This window comes from Bos taurus, chromosome 19 (assembly GCF_002263795.3).
Source record: "Bos taurus isolate L1 Dominette 01449 registration number 42190680 breed Hereford chromosome 19, ARS-UCD2.0, whole genome shotgun sequence".
Lineage (NCBI taxonomy): Eukaryota > Metazoa > Chordata > Mammalia > Artiodactyla > Bovidae > Bos > Bos taurus.
The window spans coordinates 36,874,954-36,900,016 of NC_037346.1; the positions used below are offsets into that span (position 1 = coordinate 36,874,954).

Consider the following 25,063-nt stretch of genomic DNA (forward strand, 5'->3'; position numbering starts at 1 on the left):
CCTGGGCTTGCTTTTATTCCACAGGCAGCTTGGAGCCCTTTGAAAGGGCTGGAAGGGAAAGCCTTGTGTTTCTTCCCATTTCAGAGTGAAGGTGGGTCGCTACCCGCAAGTTAGTTTGGTGAGATGGGGCTATCTCATCTTTTATCACCCTCTGAGATGGATAGAAGAGGAATCAGGGAAGAGTGAAAGCAGAGAAAAGATGAGTGAGAAATCTGGTGATTTGAGTCTTCACAGCGGGCTCTGTTATTTGGTTTGCCACTTTATGAATTAACCAAACATTAGCCAAACTAGTCACATTGTTGGGTCCAAAACAAATCCTGATCTCAGAAAAGAGTTTGGGATTATGTTTAAAGTTATAAATGATCTGTGCTTCAGTTCCTCTCCAGTCGTGTGGAACTGAAGGGGCTCTTGTTCTTGGGAACAGCTGTCTGGAGGGAGGCTCTCCACAGCTGGCTGCTCTCAGCCAGGCCTCCGGCTCATGGTCCCTACTGAACTTCCTGGGTTTGAAAACTCTTCCTGGCACTTTGCTTTTTTCTCCACACTTTTCCTCAGAGTTGCTACAAAACTGAATGCCCAGCTTGGAGTTATTTAAGTATTTGTCCTCAGGCTCTGAATATACTTCAGTTGACTTTTACTTTGTGCGAGCACCACAGCCAATCAAGGGTGGCTTTAATGAACTTAAAAGAATGCTATCAAAGTATTTCATAATAGGAAAACTTTTAACTCCAGCCCCTGGGGAACCTGGAACGAAAGTCTGGGCTGTGTGCAGACACTTACTCAGACAACTGACACCAGGGGTGGTGAACGCCTTGGGGTCAGCTCTGCTCCACATTCTGGAAGGGTGGATTGGCGGGGGGTGCTGGGGAGATACCTCCGAGGGCTTTGGATGATCTGAAGTGGCAGGCTTTAGGGTTGGGGGAGTTTTCTCTCCGACGCTGCCCAACTGTGACTTCTTAGAGTTGGCAGGATTTCGCAGGCAGAGTGGTAGTTTGGGGCACCACTTCTCTGACCTGTGTGCCCCATCTTGCAAATGGCGGGTGGCTTTCCCAGGAGGAACTTTGTTAACAAGTGTAGTTTACCACCTGCCCTGCTGCTTGCCTCCTTCATCATCCGATCCTAAATAAAAACGTGCAGGAGAGCATGGAGGTCTAACCTCCTTAAGAGGCAGAGGTAGGATTAAACATACAGCTCTGAAAGCAAATTACTAACACACGCACTGGTGAATAAAATGTAAATTCAAGCTAGAGGAGGTACAAAATGAAGGAATATTTAGAGTTAGGTAGGATTAATTAGAGAATTACTGAGATGTCTCTAGTAGGCTTTTTTTTTAAGTTGGCCGGTATATTATTCTCCCTACGGTTAAATTAAATTTTTACTCTCTCCCTTCCCTTTTGAAAGTGGCATTAGTGTGTCCTTGTTTGGTCAGCTGTGCTCTTTAACTTTCTCAAATCTCTTTAGGCCCTTCTGCCCCATGTTGGAAATTGTGTGCCTGCCTTTTTAAAAGATAGGCACCTCATGTTTCAAGTTCAAGTGCAATGGAACTCACCCTGCAGCTTGAACAGATTTGAGTGTTTTTGCAGAGGGAGGGCCAGGGCAGCTGGGGAGTGTCGTGCTCAATAAATACTTGTTGGATGGAGTTGCTGGAAAGGGAGCAGGGGAGGGGGAGTGAGCCGCGCTTCCCCAGGCTCATTTGAAATGGTTTTTCCCACTTTTGGTCCCCACACACTCTCTTTAGCTACTTACAAGGCACCCCCTCCCCTCCTGAAGTGTTAGTGTTCTCTCTCTTCCAATCACTGGTCTCCCATTCATCCTGGTTATTGGGCTCAAAGCCCAGCTGGTGGCAAAGACGTGGCATTTCCATGGATGTCTTTGCTAGGCCTGTAGATTCTTTTCCCCCACACACTGAAAGCCAGAGGGTGAGCTTGGGTGGTTAGTTACCGGGTTGATCCATGGAAACAGCCAATGTTTAGGATTTTGTTGTGATTTTGTAAAAGAGCCAGATGACCTGGCTTTAGGCTTAGACGTGTATATGGGTGAGAAGCCAAGGATGAAGGCTGGATGTCCTTTGATTCCAGGTGGATTTGCACCAAATTCCTAGGAGTGCTATAATGTATAAGGAAAGCAGAATCTGAATTAGCAGCTTTTCTGGGCTAAAGAACGGAATTGTCTAGCTTGTTGGCTAGACAAAATTGTTGGCTTTAGGGTGACCAGAGGTGTGATCAGGCTAGAAGCTCCCATCCCAACCCAGGCACCATCCTTTATATTAATACAAAGCACTGCTGTTTCTTCTTCTCTTTTCCCCACCAAGTGGGGGAAATACTGTAAAGAGATGCTCACTGTCATTCTCCAAGCCCTGATACCTACACTATCATGTGTCGAGCCTGTATTCTCCTGCCAAACTGCAGGCCTGGTGGCTTAGTCAAAATGGTTTCATAAACCTGCCCAGCTAGGAGTAACTTTGAACAGAGTAAAAATGTGATTATAAGGGGGGAAAAAGCAGCTTCTTCCCTCCTCCCTTCTTCTCCACCCCCCAACCCCACTGCCACATACTGCTTCCCTTTAAGAGTTTTCTGTGCTCTGTGTGTGTTTGATCGCCCACACGACTTTGAGAGGACCGCAGCTGATAACACGTGCGCTCCCTGCCCCACACCTGCAAGCTGGCTGAGAACCTGATGCCTGGCCCCTATTTGGCGATTGTCTTGTAACTCATGCCCATCAGATATGACACACAAATTGGAGTTGAGAGTGGAGTGGATAGCATTTGGCGTGACGGAGGGATGCAACCAGAGAGCTTTCACAATATTTTGTCGTCTGGATTTCGAGGTAGGGGAGGGGAGGCCCATGCAAGGCCATCCATGTGGTGTGTGCACATCTTAATGCCGGAGGCAGCACCTGGACTCTTTCTCATTAGAACCTCTATCCTGGGGAGTTCTCTTTTCACAGAAGGCTAAAGCAGCTGCTTCTGTGGAAAGAAAGTTTGGATCCCAACCCCAGAAAGCCCCAAAATCCATGTGGATTTTTCAGGGAAGCTGAGAATGTGGGTAGCGTTAGTTGTGACAGTGCATTCTGCATGTTTAGCTCCTCGTTGCTTGCAGTCGGTACCCTTGAATGCTTTTCCTTTATTCTCGTCAGAGACCTGCAGTGCAGGTGGCATTTGCTTGTTTTTGCAGATAGGAAAACTGAGGCCCTTAGAGGAAGTGACTTGCCCAAGACTGTGTGACTAGTGAAGTCCTTTTGCTCCTGATCCAGGGCTCTTCCCACTTACGTGTGGAGAGCCCGTGAGGAATTTCCCTCCAGGCTGGCATCCTGTGCTGCCTGCCCACACACATCCAGCCTGTTTCCCTTCTGCTCACAAATCTGTATACCAGGAGCAAAAGTTCATATGTTTAATTGACCAGAGAGAATTAGGAAGATGGGCTGCAGAGAAATCTGTTCCTTTAACGCCCCATAAGTGACTGTCCACTTGATGTGGCTGACTGGAAGTTGATGGTAGCAACATTATATGTGTGATATGGTGGCAGCTTTTGAGTGTTTCCAACTGGTTTGAAATATGCAATTTCCATGCAGAATGAGAAGCTAACCGAGAGGCAGAGTTTTCCTACCTCTGTGGAGTCATGGTTATGGTTGCTGAGCTTTGACCCATGTCAAGGAGATATTCTTAAGGTGGAGCTTACGGGAAGGGTGTCTTTCTTGTGTGTAAGTGTGGAATCCCCCAAAAGCACCCAGATAAACGTGGGTGGTGCATTCCTATGGTGGGGAGATAGGTACAGATGGGATTGCGGCTTAGATGACAATTTAGTCCTCCATATAGGGGATGACTGGTGCAGACCTCCACCACCCTGACCATGTCCTGCCTGAATGTGTCTCTCTTCTAGCTTTAGATCAACTGGGAGTGGATTCATTGTGATACCCGATAGTGCCTTTATGAGACAAGTGTGTATCCAATAAGGGGACTGTCAGGGACTTGAACTCAGGAGTAAGCTCCATCTAGGGATGTGGTATCATGGAGGACTGCCTGGGCTGCTCTGACTTCCTTATTTCTCTTACAAAGCCAGATTTTGTATAGAATTCTTGAATGTTCTAATAACCATATGCTTATGTGGAACCTTTCTTTCCCAGTTATTTCCCAACTGCATAGGTAAAGCCCCATTATAACAAATATAAATATAGTTCTATATAATAAAGTTGTTTCCATGCTTCATTTAAATCCTTTTGTTGTTGTTTTTTTTGTGTTTTTTTCTTGTTTAAAGAAAAAGATAACCAACTGTCTTATGTAAATAGTACTTTTTCTGGTCCCTGTCCATGTAACAGTTTATCTCTAAGCCAGAATATGCGAGTGCTTACTTTTGCTTTGGAGGTGGGGAGTGGGGCTGTGGACCTATCACCAAGTAGCATGCCCCACTTGGCTTTTTCTTCATTGCGAACCGCACCGCCCCCCCCGCCCCCGCCCCGGTCGTTTAGACAGACCACCACACAAAACCCAACAAAGGACAGTATGTGTTGTGTAGCTGGATGTGAGTGTGTGTGTGTGTGTGTGTGTGTGTGTGCACACACTCACATTTGTCTTAAGTGAGAACATGTGGGTGCTGGATGTGACTGTAGGAGAGCATGTATTTGAGTGTGTATGTAAAGAAAAGTGCGTGTGAAAGAAAGCAAATGATAAACAGGACAAATGTTTAACATCAGGCAAATCTGGGGAGAGGGCGTATGGGTATTCTGTGTCCTGTTCTTGCTCTCACATCTATATGTTTGAAATGCTTTCCAAATAAGTTTTGAAAAATGCTAGGCTAATTTGACTGTATCAGGAGTTCTTTAGAATGGAAGTTTTCTTCTGTCATCCTTGTAACATTTCTTATTCTTCCCATTTAACAGAAAGAACAACCGAAGCCCAAAGAAGTTAAGTGACTCGTCTTGAGTTCATGTAGCACATTGAGGCAGGATTTGAGCCCAAGTGTTGACCGTTATGGTAGGAGACTGCAGCTTGTCCCTGCTGCTTGAGCTGGACAAGGTTGGCATCAGATTCTGAGAGCCACTGGGTGACTGCTACCATGTGTCTGAGCCCAGTCTGTGCCCCACATTAACCCAGCAGAGGGGTCAGTAGTATTGCAACAGGCTGCTAATCCGCACTGAGCATGTTCAGGATATCCAGGTATCTTCTAGGGAAAAGTGCTTCCTCATTCTGAGAAACGTTCTTACTCTGCTCTTCATTCAGCTCTCTTCATTTCTTAAAATACATGAAATCAGAAGGCTTTCGTGTGCCAGAGCTGCAGAGTAATACTACTTTTCATGTTTATAGTAGAAATCTGAGGGGAAAATAAGTTTTGTTTATTAATAGAAAGTGATGCCAGATTATAGGCTGGGCCAGGCAGCTTTCTTGGCTGTGTACCTGTCTGCCTGTTGTGCCCACCACCTTGTGAGTGTACAGGAGCCTATGCTCCAGTGCAACTCATCTCACCAAGTAGACAGGAGTTACAACTTCATACACAAAGGAAGAGCTGTACTCTTTGTCGATGAAAATCTTCCACTGACCACAGGGCCCCAAGAGGAGTGGATCTGGTCATCGCCGCTAAGCAGTGTTAAGGGTCCAGATGCTACTGTTTGTTCCCAGCCCTTGTTCTCTCACTCCACACTGCGTACTCTGCATCTGTCTGTGCTCCTTCAAGGCACTTGAATTATTCCTGACATTTTTGTTTACTGACATTTCCTGCCAGCTTTCAGAATTGGGGTAAGTGAATGAGTCCAACTCTACTTCTTAACATAGAAGAAACAGTTTTTGGAAAATCTTTAGTTTTAGTATGTGTCGTTTACGTAACTAAATTGCCATCCCGCGACCACCCTAAAGTGTGAGACTGTGGTTAAGTTGGCCTCAAAGGACTTTTTTCAGGTACTCCAGCCAGTTATGTGAAATGGACCCAAGAGCATTTACTGTGTTGTGCTGTGCCCACGTCTGACTCTTTGGGACCCCATGGACTGTAGCCCGCCAGGCTCCTCTGTCCGTAGGGATTCTCCAGGCAAGAATACAGGAATGGGTTGCCATGTCCTTCTCCAGAGGATCTTCCCGACCCAGGGATCGAACCCAGGTCTCCCACATTGCAGGCAGATTCTTTACAGTCTAAGCCACCAGGGAAGCCCAAGAATACTGGAGTGGGTAGCCTATCCCTTCTTTATGGGAATTTCCTGACGCAGGAATCGAACTGGGGTCTCCTGCATTGCAGGCGGATTCTTTACCAGTTGAGCTATCTGGGAAGCCCCTTTAGTATATTACTGTGCCAGTTTTTATGCTTTGGTTGTTTGTTCTTAAGCGGTTATCAAGCTACATAGGCTGTCTCCAGTGTTCTTTTGGCTTTGTCTCACCCCAAAATCAGTGCCCAGTGGATAGCATCCAGAATCCAGATAAGATGCAAGAGGATGAGAAAAGGCTGTCCCCAAGGTCCTGCTGGGTGCTGTGGAGTGTAGAGGCATGTGTTAGAGCTGCTGTACAGATGGCCAGAGCTGTCTACTTGAGGGGGACCCTGACCACTGAGTCTTCTTCTTCCAGCTCTTAGAGGCATGGAGGGGACATCTTGGTAATTAACACCCCAGTCTGTTCCCATGGATCATATTCTCCCTTTGCTTCAGGAGGATAAGCCTGTTTTTTACCTGACTCATAAAAGGTATAGTTACTGTCAAGCAGCTTTTGGTTTAAGGGCAGATATAAAACCCATCACGTATGGGGAAAATGGTATTACCCACCTTCTACGTCCTCCTCAGCCCCTGAAAGCACATGTGGAGAGGTCACTTGACAAGCATCCTTCTGCTGTGAAGTCATCAGTGGTCTCAGGTGTACAGTGAGGGTAGGAAAAGTCTTCCCAAGGTCATACCTTTCAAGGCTCTTTCTAGAGGAGCCATTTGATCTGGTGTTTCAGACAGGGTTTACCCTGGAGGCACTATATGACCTTTGAGCCTCTCTTAGGAGATCTAAGCAACCAGCACGATTGGGGCTTTAGAGCAGGGGCTGCCCTGGAATGTTGCCTAGCACACTTTGGGGTTTTTCCACCAGGCACAGCCTGGGAATTTGCCTGGGATTTGAGGTCAGGCTGGATCAGTTCCAGAATGTTAGAGGCCAGGTAGGGAATCACTCAGTGGAATGGAGTGGTCTTTTGGGTATTTCCGTTTTGAAGCTGGGAACAGAGTAGAACTTGAGTAAAGAGATGGACATAACCAGAGAAGACTTTGCAAGTGGGACAAAATGATCATGGAGGTTTTCAAGGCTTTGAGGGTTGAGCAGAGTCAACCCTAATAGGATTTTAGACCCTGAAGGCAAAGCATGGCCCTGATAAACAGAATTGATTAATTGCTCCTTTAAACCCCCCTCACCAACCCCCAGCCCGAAGCAAAATGAACCAGAGAAGAGGTCCTGTCAGACCTATTGAGGTGTAGCAACTGAGCAAACCTGCCTCCTGAGCTCTGGTGTCTACTCAACAGTTACCACGTGACAGCCCTTCTGCCTGTGGCAAGCCACAGGTAAATTGAGTGCTATTTATACTCTCCTGCGTGGGGGTGGAGGTGGGAGAGATGGCATGGGAGCCCACAATACAGCTGCCTGATCAGCCCAGGTAAGACATATCTCACTTTGACTCCCTTAGCTAATTTTGCCCCAAATGACAGCATGGGCTTTGTTTTGGGGCTTTCAGTTTAGCTGACTCTGTCAGTAGCCATCTCTTATGATTCACTCTTTAACACTTGGGGAATTCTAGAGAGCGGGGACTCAAACTCTCCAGGTACAACCTCCTGCCTTCTGGGAGGTGAATATTGAGACCTCTGGGGCCATGTGACGATCCTTCCCTGGAGCTCTGCAAGGGCAGACACTACCATCTTCCTCATCCGTCCCTCCTGTTCTGATGAGCAGGAAGTTCTTCCTTTTATCTGGTTGGAATCCCTCCTAATTGAAGTCTTTTTCTGTCCTTTGTTTTTACACTCACACAGTTCACCTTCCTCCTGGGATCTAGCTACCTTCCCTTTAGCTACCTTTACTCATTTTCCCTGGGATCTCACTGGTTCCCACATTCCTGCTGTAGAGCAGTAATGGTGAATGGATGCCCAGGGCTAACAAGGTGGGGCTTAACTGAGGTGATATCCAATTCCATCTGTGTTTCTGGACCTGTGGGAACCCCTTAAATTTGCCCCGTCTAGGTCTTGCTCCTGGGATGACATGCCACTTCTTAATTTTGTTTTTTGTTTGTTTTAAAATTTTTGGTCATGCTGGGCAGCATGCAGGATCTTAGTTCCCAAGCCAGGGATCGAAACTGCCTCCATCCCCTGTATTTCCTGCAAGTGGGAAGTTAGGTCTGGGGCCCAATTTGATTCAAGTAAAACATTTTGGGCATGACCGTTTCATGGGTGAAGTTGTGTGCCCATGATGTATCACTTCAGGAGGCACATGGGGTCAGGTCTTCCATTACTAGTAATGCTGAGTTTGATCACTTGAGGTGGTGACCACCAGTTTTCCCACTGCAGAAGTACATTATTCTCTTATAAGTGGTTTATGGGGAGATACTTCAGCGTTAAATACCCTGTTCCCCACAGTGTTTTCCCCAGTACTTTTGGCATCCACTGATGACTCTTCCTGACTGAGCTGTTACTTTGGGAGTTGTATAAAGCTGGCTCTAAACTAACATAGAAGGGCATGAGTATTAATGTGAGCTGTTCTAAAGAGGAATAAAACATTTGGGAGTTTTGGAATCCACTGGTGGGGGTGAAGGCAACAAATTGAGGCCATCAAATTCAGTCAAAGTCTAGATTATTTTGTGTGACTTGAACTGATAATAAATTGAGTATCGGCTGCTCACACATATGTTGCTCTCTGGCAGTTCGTGAGGTTAGGGAGAAGGCAGGCTAGATGAAGCTAAAAGTAGGTCATGATTTGTTTACAAAGCAGAAATTATTTTGACTATTTGAACATTATCTGTAATTCTGTTCTCTTTTTTTGTAATTCTATTCTTATTTCCTTTTCTTTCTTTCACTCACTTTCCACTGTCCTCACTAGAAAAGGGATCCCTCCTTTTTTAATTGTCTTCTTTGTCCTTTTGTCTCACATGCCCAGTGAGCAGAACTGTCCCCTGGATGCAGGTTTGACTGCGCTGGTTCCTAGTGGGGGAAAGGAATAGAGAACCCTTCCAGACTGAAGGGAAGTTCCTGAACCAAGGCATCCAGCCAGTCATGCCAATTGAGTCTGACAATGAAACACAAGAGGGGAAATGAACTTTGAAAAGTCTTCTGTGGGGAAAAAAGACCTGTGTCTCAAGTTGCTCTGTAGCATTGGAGAGATGTTTACATGAGGGTGTTCCTGGGCCCTCACCTGGAGAATTCCTGAGAGTATGTGGGGCATACGCATTCAGAACAGAACTCAGGGTAGGGTTTCAATCACGGTTGTCCTCTCACAGGATTTACTGTAGATGAACCTCCCCAGCCTCTGGTTCTTCCTTCACCTCTTTTATCTTTAAATAGCTGACTGGGCATCATGGTTTCTTCTCTGCTTGATAGGGATCAGATTGTTGTCCTGAGTGAAGATACTGAAGGTTTATGCTTGTCCTCTGAGTTTCTAGCAATGCAGAAATTCATCACTCCCAAATCAACTGTGAGAATTGTTTTTACGGGGAGAAGGCTAGGCCATGGCTATTTATGCTCTTCTTACAAAGCCCAACTAGACCCCCAAAGAAAGCATGCTCCAGTCAGTAACTGCTAGTATTTTGTCCTGTTTTAAGAATGTTGAAATCCTACAGAACTCCTTTTCAGAGAATTCAGATAAAAGGTGAAAAGTCCACACCACTTCCTTTTCTTCTAAGTGCAGCTGCTTGAGAATTGAACAAATATCTAAGTAACTGCTGTTTTCTCTTTGTGCGCACACGCGTGCGCGCGTGCACACACACACACACACACACACACACGTACACTGTGGAATCACCCTTTCCCTCCTTGCTAGGAAGAGTCTGGGACTTCCTTATTTTTTCCCCATAGTGAAAAACCTCCAAATAAGTTTCTACTGACCCTTCTCTCCAGCCACCCATAGGTGTGGTCTGCATCCTGGGGAGTCAGACACAGTGAGAAATGCTTTCACCTGAGCTGCACACTTAGATACGGAGGGAGTATTAAGTACAGAGCCAGTATTGACGTCTTGGCTGAAGTTTTTCATTTTTTTTCTCTTTAGTTAAGCCTTCTTGGTAAGGGAAATGTGCTGTTACTCTTTTTTTTCTTCTTTCTTTTTAATCTCGTTTCTTTAGTTTCTTCTCCCTGTTATGGTTGAAATGAGCTATTGCTTGGTGTTGAAAGAAGTGTTTAAAGCTCCGGGTTTAATTTTCCCAGCTGGGATGGATGGGGTCTCCTTGGGCTTTCCAAGGAGGGCTTCTAACTCCTGTACAGTCATATTGGGGATTTCGGTTTGACCACAACTTCCCTCCAAAACCCACATGTCCCTGAGTTAAGCAGTTAAGCGGCGCGGGACCACAAGCAGCTCAGAAGACTGCCTGCACTGCTTAATCCCAGCACACATACTAAAATGGAAAAGTAATCCCCATGAAGCTGCGAGAAGGAACTTCCCCTAATTACTGCAAATCTGGTATTGGGGAAATGTTTAGAAACTTGGAATCTCTGTTTTACTTTGCTCCCCTCCAGATGAGCATTCCTCCCTGCCCCCACCCCCAGCGAAAGTGCTGCATCCCAGCTAGGAGACAGGACAGGGCCTGCTCTCCGGTGTGCAACCGGCTGCCTGCCCCAGCCTCCCAGCCGCCTGCCTATGCCCGCTCCCAGCGTGAAGATCAGCAACTGAAAAAAGCACATTGTGAGAAAAACATGTGTAATAGGATCTCATTAAAAAAAAATTATATATATATATACGCCTATGTATGTGCCCCGAGATCAGGAAGGATTGCTCAGTAGTGATTTCTGAGTGGTGGCATGCGTCATTTTTTAAGTTTTGCTAATCTGCATTTTAAAAATTTCCTTTAATTTCCTCCCATATATTTACAGCTTCTGTTATAATGAGAGTTTTTTCTCTTAAAGAGGGGAGGTAAGACTAGTGCTATTGGTTCAAACCTCAGCAACATGAGACAGCGACTAATAACTTGTTTGTTGAACCTGCCAGTTGCTTAGTTTTGCCACGTGTGAAATCTCATTGACTGTCTCTCTTCTTACTTCTGTAGTCCTTCTTGGATATTTTGGGGTTACTCAGACTCATGGAGTGAGTCTGGAGGATGGATGGAGAGTAGCCTCATCTTACTTCCCAGGCTTCTCTCTCCTGTGTTGCCCAAAAGATAGTAAAATAAGGGAAGTAGCCCCACAGCTGCTCAGCCAGGACCCTTTGGTCAGGGGCTGTTCTCTCCTTGTAAGCTGCTAAGCCTCCACCCTGCAGTCTAGCTCTGGCCAAGTTGAGAAGGGCAGCCGCAGATGCCTCACTTCCTGTGTCATCTGCTGCCTTCCTCCTGCCCCGACCCCTCCTCCTAAGAGCTGTTGCCCTTCTCCTTTGGGTTCTCAGAGTGGGGGTTTACTGGTGTGGTCAGGCCTGAGCTGATTTCCAGCCAGGGATATGAGGTCCTTCTGGAGAGTCAGTGGCTGGAGGAACCCCAGAGGCTGAGCTGGCAGCCTGGCCCTTAGGGATTATATTGGCTGCCCCCACTTTAGCCTGGTCAGAAGCTTCTTGTCCTGCTCCTCCTGTGTCACCATCGCTGGCTCATGATGGGCACTTAGAATCTGCTACTGAAGGAATCGATCAGTCTGCTGTGGTGTGCCCGGCCCCTTGTCAGCTGTTCGTGTGTTTCCGCCCTATTCACTGTTCCCCAAGACACAGACACTGGACCGCTGGTCCTCTCCACTCAGAGGCCCCCTCCCCAAAGCCATACACAGGCAGCAGTTGGGAGACAGGGCCAAGTGGCTCCGGAAGATAGCACCTAGGGCTCCTTATCTCCGGTGTGTGCTGTTTTGTTTTTCCCATTTGCTGTTGCCCAAGAACCGAAGCATCCGCCACTGCTCAGCTGCATGGTGAAACAGCCTGGCCCTGTGCCAGGGAGCTTCGCCAGGTGGTTGGGCTGTGGAGGCTGCTGCATGCGATGAGCCGATAATACCCACAGCACTGTAAACAGGACACCCCACCCTCCTGCAGCCACCCATCCAGTGCCCCGGCAGCCTGTTGCTTTGTCTTGGCCTGTCGTGATAGGGGCGGCTCTTCTCAGACAGGGCAGCCAATTGTCCTGTTTCTCTCCCCCTGTTTCCCAAATCTGAGAGGGTACTTTCCAGAAATGAAACCAGTCCATTTTCCGACCACAAGCAACCGTTCTTTGTGACTTCTCAACGCTTCTCCTTTAACCATAATCACACAATTGCAGGGCAGAACCCCATCCCCAGGTCTTTCCGGTATACCCATGAGGGAGGGAGAGCCCAGAAGCTCCTGTTCCATTTGCACTCACTCAGGGGACATGCCAATCTGACCAAGCCGCTGATGCCTACGCCTCCCAGTGGCTGTTTCCCCTGCACTATTCTCTCTGGAGACTGTCTGGCCTGGGTTAGACCAACACTAGGGGAGGAAAAGGCTCTGACACTAAGCTGCCCCCTTCCCAGGGGACGTTGGTGGCTGGAACTCACCCTGCATGTCTCCTCTTCCTATTCGCCCCACCTCCACTTTCAGTCCTAAAAGATCACAACGTGGAGAAGGGTTAACTGACAGTAATTGGTTTGATGTAATCTATCAAAGTCAAGTCTTTTGCCTCTCATCTTCTGTTCTTTGCAGCAGGGGTCCAACCGATACCTCGTCTCAGATCAGCGGCAGCATTAGATTAGAAACAAAGTGCGCAATAAGTGTAATGTGCTTAACATATCCCGAAACCATCCCCTTCACTCCAGGTCTGTGGAAAAATTGTCTTCCCGGAAATCGGTCCCTGGTGCCAAAAAGGTTGGGGAGCGCTGCTTCCCTAAGAGATAACAAGCCGGGACTGTGCTCCTGCCGACGATAGAAGAGCAGGTCTGGTGAGGGATGAAGGGTGCATGGTGCGGGCTGCAGTCACATCACAGTGAGGGCTGAGCTGAGATCGGAACCAGATTGCTTGCACCCAAGTCCCTTCCAGATATGTCGGGGCCACGCTCCACCAGCCTGTGGCCCCTTTGAGGATGGTACAGAGCATGCCAGTGTCTGACTTCGGCTTTGGTTTGTGTTGCATTTGCGGGGGAATGTGACGCCTTGGTTTTGCCCTAATCAGTTTTGGTGATATTCCTTTTTTTTTTTGTATTTGGAGGAGCAAGTCAGAACCCCCGAAACCCTGAGAGTCTTTGTGAATAACTTTGGTCAGAAATGACTGGAGGGCATGTAGAATTGACCGAAATGGGTGGTTGGAGTCTTACACCAAATTCCAGGATCTTGGGCCCTCCCCAGCCCTAGGGGTGCTGGGGAGTAATGTAGCCTCTGGTTGCTGCCCTTGAGAGTGGGCCCCTGTAGTTCAGCAGTGGGGTAGGCTGTGCAGGGTATCCATGGGAACAGTGTAAGACAGGCATGGTTTCAGACATCCCTGGGGATACCAGACTTTCCCCCAGGTTTCAAAACCTCCTCCAGAAAACCAACCAACCATCTGCTCCATGCGCCCCCCCCTGCCCCCCGCCCCCAAAATAGACACCTGGTCTGGCCCGCAGTCTCCTTCCTCACTCCCCTCCCTGAAGGAGCTGCCAGGCACTCCTTCCTTCAGGTGTGTAGGCAGGTGTCCCACACCCTCAAGAGCATTACTGATACAGGAAGGTCAAGAGCCCCCGTGAGCTGATGTAGGAAGGAGGAAGGTTGGGTTTGAATGTATGACTGCTCCTCACTCACTGGGCGACCAAGCCCAGTGTGAGACTGGACTTCTCTGTGCCTTGTTTTCCTTATCAGTCTTTCTGGAATCTCTTTTAGGAAAACAAAAGACTGTACCCACACAAGTACTTTGGGGTAAAACTTGAAAGTATTATGTAAATAAGGGTATACTTAAAGCCTCAGAATGGAAAAATTCTAAAGGAGCTTTTTGCAACAAATTCTGCTGAGGGGCTGGGAGAGGTGTCTCCAAGAAATCTTTCTCCCTAGAGCTTTTTCTCACCCCTGGAGCCACAGCCCCCTTCCTTCCAACAGCAGTGAAGCAGCTGTTACGATCATGGTGTTCTAGCCTCTATGCCAGTCTCTGGCTCATCTGCTTCCCACCTGCTCTTTGCTTCTCTGTCATGTAATCTTGTAAACTTGCCCTCCAGAACCCCTGCCTCATCCATGGTCTCTGAGAGACAGTTTGGGAGAACCACAGGATAGCATTTTGGTGTCTGATCAGGCTGCCAGCATGGGTCAGAAGCTCCCAGAAATATCCGGATTGCCATCTTCTGATCTTAAACCAAGGATAGAAAAACAAGTGGTTGAAATGCCAATGTAGGAGATGCAGTTGGGACTTGAACCTAGCACTAACTTATTGAGCTACAGGTGCAGGGAAGAAAGGAAAGACATTGGGCCTCCCTGAGCCTCAGAGGAAAGGGACAAGCGACTCTGGGGGATTTACTCACAGGGAGCAAGGCTGAGCATGGATATGCAAGGCAGACACTCTTGGAATCCAGGTGTAATTAGAGCAGGCTCACCCTTTTAGTAACAGGTTTTTGATTTTGTGCAAATACTTAATGCATCTGCCAGTGTTCAGCCCTATGCTGTAGATGCTGTGTGGGGTTCAAAGATAAACTAGATAGAGCCCTTGGCCACTGGTTATTCATTATCTGGGAGTTACAAATACTTGTCATCCGAGAGAAGCTGCGAAGTACTAGAAGAGGACACAGCAAGGGCTTCCCTGGGGGTCCAGCAGTTAAGATTTTGTGCTTCCACTGCAGAGGGCATGAGTTGAATCTGGTCAGGGAATTAAGATCCTGCATGCTGCACAGAGCAGTCTAGACAGAAAAGAAAAAAGGAAGAGTACAGAGTACTGAGGAAAATCAGAAAATCCTGAGACATTCCCTCCAGGGGACCCAGGAGACTCCGTCAAGGTGGAGATGGTTAGGCTGGCCCTGATGGATGGGTCAGATTTTAGCCCTGATCCACATGTGCAAAACCTCAGAGGAGGTCAGGCCCAAGTCGTGGATGGGAAATGGTGTACAGTAGTTTGTCTGGGACATAAGATACCTTGAAGAGTAGTGATGTGTAAAGAAAAGGTAAGTGGGACCAGAAAACAAGACTTTTGAGTACCATCTTTGAAAGAAAGCCTTTAAAGAGTTTTAAGAGTGTTAAGGTCATTTAAAATGATGTGTTGAGATCACTGTATATTGATTTGGAAAGGTGTTTATAAGGTGAAAACACTGCAAAATAATATGTATAGTATAATCCCATTTTTATTTTGAAATATATGCATACACACACTGCACAGAAGGCAAGGCCCCCAAGGATGTATATCTCATAGTATTATCATTGAAGCTGAGTGCTGAAGAATTGATGCTTTTGAACTCTGGTGTTGGAGAAGACTCTTGAGAGTCCCTTAGACTGCAAGGAGATCAGTCCTGGGTGTTCATTGGAAGGACTGATGTTGAAGCTGAAACTCCAATACTTTGGCCACCTGATGCGAAGAACTGACTCATTTGAAAAGACCCTGATGCTGGGAAAGATTGAAAGCAGGAGAAGGGGACGACAGAGGATGAGATGGTTGGATGGCATCACTGACTCAATGGACATGAGTTTGGATAGACTCTGGGAGTTGGTGATGGACAGGGAGGCCTGGCATGCTGCGGTCTATGGGGTCACAAGGAGTCAGACACAACTGAGCAACTGAACTGAACTGAATTGATCTCTGGGTATTGAGATTTGAAGCTCTTTGCTTGTTTATTTACATATTTCTTTGCACTACTTTTTTTTTTTTTAATTTATCTTTTGTTGTGGCGGCATGTGACTTCTGTAATCTTAGTTCCCTGAGAACCTGGGCTCACAGCAGTGAAAACATGGAGTCCTAACCACGGGACCACCAGGGAAGTTCCCACATTTTTATGTCATTTTTAATTTCTTTTAAATGAGTACATATATGATAGCTGAGGGAAATGATCTAGAACTATAGGAATTAGACAAAAGGAATTAGATAAAAACTGAGACAAAAGGAATTAGATATGAGACTAAAAGTTATCCATGCAGTAGTATTTATGATATTCAAATTGAGAGGAACCTCTCAAACATCTAATAATATGGGAGTGGTTAAGCAAACTACTGTATATAAACTTGGTAAAATGTTGTTCAGTTGCTAAGTTGTGTCCAACTCTTTGTGACCCCATGGTTTTTAGCACACCAGGCTTCCCTGTCCTTCACTGTCTCCTGGAGTTTGCTCAGATTCATGTCCATTGAGTTGGTGATGATATCTAACCATCTCATCATCTACTGCCCCCTTCTCCTCCTGCCCTCAATCTTTCCCAGATTGAGGGAAAGATCATCAAGTTCTTTTCCAGTGAGTTGGCTCTTCGCATCAGGTTGCCAAAATATTGGAGCTTCAGCTTTAGCATCAGTCCTTCCAATGAATATTCAGGGTTGATTTCCTGGTTTGATCTCCTTGCAGTCCAAGGGACTCTCAAGTCTTCTCTAGGACCACAGTTTGAAGGTATCAATTCTTTGATGCTCAAGCTTCTTTATGGTCCAACTGTCAGATCCATACATGACTATGAGAAATATATGACTACTAGAAAAATGATAGCTTTGACTATACAGACCTTTGTTGGCAAAGTGGTGTCTTTACTTTTTTAATACACTGTTTTAAAAATGACAGATATGTGGATCATTCATACTTGAAAATGAGTATATGAAATGGGTAGAACAAAGAAGAATATCATTAATAGATTTCATATTGATTACTATGTCATGTACTACATTTCACACGGTAAAATGTGTGTAAATATTTAAATGGATTTGGAGAATGTAGACAGTATTACTAGTGTTTCTCTTTTTTCTGTTGTGGTAAAACAGACATAGGGGCCTCCCAAGTGGTTCAGTGGTAAAGAATCCACCTGCCAATGCAGAAGTCTCAGGACACGCGGGTTCGATCCTGGGTCAAGAAGATCCCCTGGAGGAGGAAATTGCAACCTACTCCAGTATTCTTGCCTGGAAAAATCCCATGGACAGAGGAGCCTGGTGGGCTACAGTCCATGGGGTCACAGAGTTGCACACACATGACACACATAACATAAAATTTCCCATTTAACCATTTTAAGGTTATGATTCAGTGGCATTAAGTACACTCACAGTGTTGTGTGATGATCACCACTGTCCATTTCCAGAACATTTTCATCGCCCCAAGCAGAAACTGGTGCATGCCTGCTAAGTTGCTTCAAGCATGTCCGACTCTTTGTAACCCAGTGGACTGTAGACGCCAGGCTTCTCTGTCTGTGGGATTCTCCAGACAAGAATACTGGAGTGGGCTGCCATGCCCTCTTCCAGAGGATCTTCCCAGTACAGGATTTGAACCAGTGTCTCTATGTCCCGTTTATTGGCAGGCACGTTCTTTACCACCAGCACCACCTGGGAGCAGAAACTCTGTGCCCATTAAATAATAATAATACTCCATTCGCTTCTCCTGCTGAGCCCCTGGTAATCTGTTCTATTTTCTGTCCCTGTGAATTTGCCTGTCCTAGGTACCTCATTTAAATGGAATCATGTAATATTTGTTCTTTTGTGAAGTTTCATTCGTGGTGTAGCAGGTATCAGAACCTCATTCCTTTCTGAGACTCTCTTGTATATTTGGAACACATTGTGCTTATCCTTTCATCTGTCAGTGGACACTTGATCGTTTCTACCTCTTGGCTGTTGTGAATAGTGCTGCTATGAATGTGGGTACAAATGTCTCTTTGAGACCCTCCTTTCAATTCTTTTGTATATATACCTAGAAGTAGAATTGCTGGATTGTATGGTAATTCTTCATTTAACTTTTTAAGGAACTGCCAACCTGTTAGTGTCTTCTTAATATAAAGCTCTTCAAGTTTATATCTATAGCCCCCAGTTCCTTTTGCTGTGATTAATGCACACATGAATTATCAAGAGATTAATACAGATATGAAAGCATTTTGCTTTGTTTAAAGGGAAGAATTTTGTAGAGCTTAAGGCCGTAGTGTGTTTTGGATGTGGTTATGGAAGACATGGTCAACTCAGATAACTGAAAGTTACAGATGATTCTACAACTCTTAGATTTTATCAACAGTTTCAACTTTTACCTTCTCCCAGAAAGATTTAATCAAGGTAAAAATAAAATGAGTGGACTTATAATTGGTTTATTTTTGTTCTGTTTAGCCAGGGGTCAGAGGCAGAGAAGAGAACCAAAAGACTGGGATATTCTCCTGGATCCTGGATAGATAAAAGTAGTTACATCATTCTGTTTGTCTCAGTCACCTAGGTTCCCCAGAGCTAATGGTCTTGGAGGAAGCAGGAAGTGTCCTTCAGTTAATTGGGTTGAATTTGTGCATAGGAACCCTGCAATCAGAGCTGCAAGGAAGAAGAAAAGATGCAGGAAACAAAAGATGAAGGAAAACTTGGTTTTTGTCCACTTCCAGCATCCAGTTGTTTTTTTATTGATGGGAAACAGACCTCTCTCGGGAAACTCAGTGTGGAGACCTGGAGTTCACAGTTCGTAGTCCATTAGGAACAGGAGAAAGAGGACGTATATAAAGTAATCCCTCATCCAGAGGGACATGGTGTAAATTGTTTCCAGTGACAAAGACCAGCTGGTTAAGTCAGGAGAGCTTTGGTCAAGCTGTATGTGCTTTTATGGGCTGCTTCGGATTCCTGTAGGAGGGAAGTGAGTGAAGATGCAGCAGTTCAGCCAGGCTTCCTAAAAGAGAGACAGTTGATGACCACGTCTGCTTCTTCCATGCTGACCTCTAGGTGTACGGGCTGTGCTCTCTTCCAGCCAGCGTCCCATGTTCTGTGGCCCCAGAAAAACCAGTGTGTAGGCCTCAGCCACCCCAGGTCCGACGTACATTCTCCTTGGACACCATCCTCAGCTCCTACCTTCTGGGCCAGTGGCCACGAGATGCTGATGGGGCCTTCACCTGCTGTACCAATGACAAGGCCACCCAGGTAATGAAGCTCTCTCTAATGGGGTGAGGGTAAGGGTGGGGTGGTGGAGTGACTGAGAAGGTCTTGGGTCTACTTATCAACCCTCAATCATTTATGTGACTTGTCCTCAGTTTCGGCTATGCATATTCACTATACATGAAAAGCTATATACATATAGCTTTTGATTATCTCATGTTTACCAGCTTAGTTCTCTTTGTAAATGTACCTGAAAATGAGTTTGCATTCCACCTGTTGGGAGAGAGAAGGCAAACTGTTTGTCTTTGAGTATTCATGTGTGGATATACAAGAGTTGATTTTGGAATTTATCCTAGATTTTAATAAATGAGATTTACCTTGCTAAAACAAGCCAATATTCAGCTGAGTATGCATTCCCCACACAACTGGAAGAGGTGGTCAAAATATGTGTTGAGCCAGAATATATCCCACTGGAGCAACAGGACTGGGAAGTTCTCAGATAACGGAGAGTTGCTCCTTAGTCAGCAGCCCTATCTGGGATTTTAGGGGACCCATTTGAGTCCTGTGGACCCCAGGTCCCCTCTTCAGGGTTTTTCTTTTCATTAAGAATCCTAAACTTAAAAGGAATCTCTACAATCACCTGGTTCATTGGTCAGTTTTTGAATAAAGTAGTATTAGCCTGAGCAAGAAATTGTCTGAAGTGTGAAATTATACAAAGATATTTCTTTGTCTGACTGAGGACTTTGACATTCTCAGGAGTTAAGTTTTTAAGAATCAAATCTTCTCCCTTTGATGCAGTTTAAGCCCATTCCTGTTCAACTTCAGGACAAATGAGTTGTTCTCAGGAAAGAGGAAACAGGGCGGGGAGAACACAGGCTCAGAGGCGAGGCAGCCCACATCCTGGGGGATGCTGGGCCAGTTGCTCTTCCTTTGCAATCGCTGCAGTGTGCCCATCCCGCCTGATCGGAGGTGGAGCGCTGGCCAAGTGGAAAAGGCTTTTGTGTGCTCACTTCCCCTGTCCTCCTCTGTTGAGCACATCTCATCAGTCCCTTTTATTTATTTTTTAAATGAGATCCATTTTCAAATGTTATTAGTGAACGTTTGAATGCCCAGTGCTGTTCTTGGCATGTCAGAGTGAAGAACAAGGAAATGAGAACAAGGTTTGGCCTTGGTGAGTCTGGATGCCAGTTCCATGAAGGCCAGTAAACCGGGAGCCAAGGGATGAGATGTGGCCAAGTGTCTGGCACAGTTTACAGGAGGGACATTCTCACAGGAATACGCCACCTTGGAGCAACAAAAGTTTGCAGTTAAAATCGATGGCCCTTTTTAGATCTAGGAACAGACTGTAAAGTATGCTCTGGGTAGCAGACCAAATAGGCCTACTTCCTGGGAGCCCTGGACACTAGTTCCCTGTATCCCCTGAAAAGGGCAAGTAGTATAGGTTATGATTCCCCATCACAGGCCTGGAGCACACATCCCTTTCTCTTTTGAGAGAATGGTTAGTTCAAGTAATGTGTCTAGTCATGGAGGGCTTCCTGGAGGAGCAGGACTTGAGGTTGCTTCAGATGTGCTCATGATTACACCCGCTTCATCAGACAGCGGGCTTCCACACACCCCACCTATCCCTGAATCCCTATCTCTGTCATTTCCTGCTCTCCGCCTTCTAGGAAGCCTCCATCCCACTCCTCAGATGGCGTTCTCTTTGTCAACTCAGAGCAGGGTTGGCCTCAGATGTTCCCTGGCCAGATTTAGAGGCATGGACTCTAGGCTCTGTGTTTTTGCTCAGGCTCCAGCTGCAGGCCAGATCTTTTATATAACAAGTCTGGGCTTCTTGCCACAGCAAGACAGAGGTCAGCGATGCGCCTCCATGGGTCTGGCAAGGCTGAGCTCTGCAGCTTTCCTCTTTCCCTGGGATGGGCTCCAGCCCTCGAGGAACTCTTAGCAACCTGTCAATATTGTGGCTGCATGAGGAGGTGGGAGAATTCTGATCAACACAGGCATCCAAACCCAAGTATGTGCTCGGCCCGTCTTTCATTCCAGGCCTTCTGGGAACTTTCTGCTTCTAGGTTTTGGGCTCCATTCAAATTCCTGCTTAAGCACCCTGGCCTGGCACAAGCTACCTTCTTCAACACCGGGGTTACACCAGGAACCAAAGCCTCTCCTGACATCTCCCAAAGTAACTGGTACTCCTCCCCTACGGAGCACAGCTACATCACCTAGAAAGGACTGGAGATGGGGGAGAGGTTTTATGGGGGAGATACAAGAGGTGTAGTGAAGAGTGGAGGGAAGGTAGTGAGGCCAGATCTACCAAAGTTCTTGAAAGCTTTCAGTTCAGTTCAGTCTGACTCTTTGCAACCCCATGGACTGCAGCAGTTGCTAAAAATAGATGACGCCAGCACCTTCCCCTAATTCCTTTGAGCTCGAGGGGCGACAGCCTCCCCCTCCCCTACCTCCTGTGCTCTGTCTTCTAGCCACACCAGTGTAGTACCTCCCTCGCTTCTGCTCTCTTAGCTGTGCCGCCCACCCCTGCCTCCACCCCTCCTCATACACACCTCCAGCCAGCCACCAGAGTGTGTGTTTGAAGACCTCATCACCCTGGCACTCCTGGGGCAGGACCTGCGATGAAGACAGCAGCCATAGTCATGGGGTAGGCCAAGCAGCTAAGCTCCCCTCTCCAAACCCCTGGAGTAGGAAGGAACCCTGCAAGTTTCACATGAGAACACACTGTCCTCAAGGCTTCTCCCAAGGCAGAAGATGGAGTTAAAGTTCTCAGTTCTCGAAGACAGCAGGTTACAAACAGTCCCAGTATTCTCTCCTTGGGTTTAGCCATGTTTTAAGCCCTTAGGAAAGCACAAAGGAAGCATGGGTGGTTCCCAGGCAACTTGTGGTCTGATGTAGAGAGCTAGCTTACCCAGATATTTGGGACAAGTGAGGAAGAGAGGTGGGTGGACCTTATTTGGGAAATTGGTTCTTCTAAAGGGGTGTGAATGTGGTCATCCGGGAAGGAGGGCTTTGGAGCTGCTCATGTTCTGAGCCAGGGTGCGCTCCAGGAGCAAGATGACCAGATCTCCCAGAGGTCAGCATGGTGGGTGTAAGGAAGAGCTTGGGTGCAGTGGGTGCTGGACACGGAAGGCACAATCAATGAGGACTAGGAAGGCTCCTCTGTGGTGTCACCATCATCTGGAGGTGTCTTAATGTCTCGGAAAACTCTGCCAGGATTGTCCAGGTCAGTCTGCCCTCCCCCAGGTTAGCTGGTCACTCAGAGCTGGCCACCAAGTGCCGTGGGCCAGTCCCTCCTAGCGCTGGGCCTGGGCGGGTAATGGCAGCACATTCTAGTGGTGGCGATCGCCCCCTGCCTTCTTTCTGGGAGTCTTCTGAAGGGAGGAAGTGGTCTTACCACAGTGGGATGACTGTTGGAGCCACTGGTGTTCTCATCCTGCAGACAGATGCAACCCTGGGTGCCTGTTCGCCTGGCCCCATCCTGCTCATCCCTAGCCCCTTTTCCTCTTCAGGCTCCAGGTGATGTGGGGAAATGCCCTGATGATAGACCTTTTTCCTTCCTTTAGGTCTGAGTTACCTTTTGGGGAAAAAATTAGCTTAAGTCCTTGACTAGCAGGGCAGAGGTGGCAGGCTTTGTTTAGAAAGCCTGTTTTTTCTCTTTGTTTTCCCTTTCTATGACTTTCCCAACCTCTGTGCTGTCCTTCTCTTTTCCCCAACACAGTGCCTCAGCATTTGGTGATGACACACAACTCAGTCTGCTCATCATGGGCTTTTTTTGCGGTTGTGAGGGTCTGGGCACAACGCCTGTTTCCCAAACTGGTGAGCAGAACCAGTTGTTCAGTATACAGTTTGATGGCAGCTCAGAATATTTGAAAATGGGTCCATGATGGAAAATTTGAGGGTTGCAGACACTGAGGGACCAGAGAACTCTAACTCTGCAGCTCGAGTTCTTGGTGCTGGCTGGCCGACCACCCTCAGAGCCCTCCCTGCCTCTTTTTCTGGCCAGAGTCCCAAATGGTGGCTTCCCTGCTGAATTTCAGCTCCCCGTGTAGTTACTGAGCATCTGTACTAGGCCAGGCACCATGCTGCTCTGCACATCCGCATAGTAGGTACACATAGGGTTATGTCCCCAGAGCCCAGCCAAGGTCACTGGAGAAAGCAAGGACCAGGACTCTTCCTGCCTCAGAATCTGGACAGAAGCTTAGTTGGCTGTGGGGCAGAGAAAGAGGTTCCAGTCTGGGGGGTTTTGGCTCCATCTCACCCCTACCCTCTTGTTAGATCAGGCTGTTGTTTGGAAAGCTGTCCTCACCCTAACCCAGTTTTCCTACATGTTGCTCCTAGACTTCAGAGTCCCAGGCAAAGCTTCCTTGGTCTAACTCACATCAGTTTTGCATAATCCAAGCATCATCTGCATAGTTGGCTGATGCCACTCATGACCAGTAAGTAGCCCTGCTTCTCTCTCAGCTGCTCCCCAAGGCCAGGGTGTTAAAATAAATCTGTTCCAGTGTGTGAGTCCCTTTGACAAACACGACTGGCCTGCTGAGCTCAAGCTTTATCCTGCTTCCAGAAGACCATCTGGAACAGCTACTTACGGTGCTGTCACACAGCCTGGCTTGACCCCTGTTGTGCCATAAAGGGTCACTCTTTGAAGAGTACCCTTCCTTAGCTTTGACTTTTCTGTGCTCCAAGGAAACCTTGGACTAGATACCTGGGGTGAGACCCAAGAGGAGGAGCCTGTCTACCCAGGAGCACTGGAAATAAGGCAAAGGCATGGTCCCTCTCTTGATGCTCCCAGTTCAGTTGGAGTGGCCAAAGCCCACACCTGTGCACATGCCTGCCTGAATGAAGAATACTCAGGGTCAGTGTGTAAGCAGCTTCAAACACAGGATAACCTACTGTATTAGGTTCCTGAGGCGATGTAACAAATTACCTCAAACTTAGTGGCTTAAAATGGTGGAAGTTTATTGTCATAGTTCTGAAAGTCAAAAGTCTGAATTCCATTCCACTGGGCCAAGATCAAGGTGTTGGCTGGGCTATACTCTCTCTGGAGGCTCTCTGGGAGACCCGTTCCTTGCATCTTCCAGCTTCTGGTGGCTGCCAGCATTCTTTGGCTTGTGGCCACATCACTCCACTCTCTGCCTCCATGGTCACATCTTCTTCTGTGAGTGTCTATGTTTCCCTCTTATAAGGACACTTTTAATGGCATTAGGGCCCACCAGGATAAACTTCCCATCTCAAGAGCCTTAACTTAATTGCATTTGCAAACACTTTCCCATATAAGGTAACAATAACAGGCCCCAGGGATTAGGACCTGATTTCTTTGGGGGGCCATTTTCAATCTGTCACACCTACTGATGTCGCCTACTACTCTGCCCCTTGCTCACTCTACCCCAGCCACACCGATCTCCTTATCGCTCACAAACCTGCCAGACTGGCTCCTGCTTCAGGACCTTTGCACTTGCTGTTCCCTCCATGTAGGTCACTGTCACCTGTGATATTACGCGGCTCACTCCTCACCTCCTTCATGTTTTCATCAGATTCTCCCTTTTCAACGAGGACTTCCCTGACATTTAAAGTTATGTTCCCCAACCTAAGATTCCTATCCTCTTTCTTTAAAAAAAAAAAATTATTTACCTTTGGCTGCACTGGGTCTTTGTTGCCGCGCACGGGCTTTCTCTAATTGTGACGAGCGGGGACGCCCCTCTAGTTGTGACATTGCGTGGGCTTCTCATTGCAGTGGCTTTGACTTCTCTTGTGGAGCATGGGGGCTCTAGACACACAGGCTCAGTAGTTGCGGTGCACAGGTTTAGTTGCTCTGAGGCATGTGGGATCTTCTCAAACCAGGGAATTGAACCCGTGTTCCCTGCATTGGCAGGTGGATTTTTAACCACTAGAGCCCTGGGGAAGTCCCTCCTATCTCCTGTCTTTGCTGTATTTTTCTCTTTTACCTATCACTGTTTAAACTGTGCCTCCAACTAGAATGTACACTCAAAGGAGATGAGAATTTTTGTCATGTTGTGTGTTGTTATATCCCCAGCACCTGACACACAGTTTGCA

The 25,063-nt window shown here is 47.0% G+C and overlaps 1 protein-coding gene across 2 annotated transcripts in view; it reads left to right on the forward strand.

The window, feature by feature from the left end:
- Positions 1 to 25,063, forward strand: part of FAM117A (family with sequence similarity 117 member A) — a 52,769-nt gene that overhangs the window by 16,089 nt on the left and 11,617 nt on the right. For both annotated transcript variants that reach the window (XM_059877889.1, NM_001101070.1), the window contains 1 exon segment: positions 18,882 to 19,051. In XM_059877889.1, the coding sequence (XP_059733872.1) occupies positions 18,882 to 19,051 (170 nt within the window).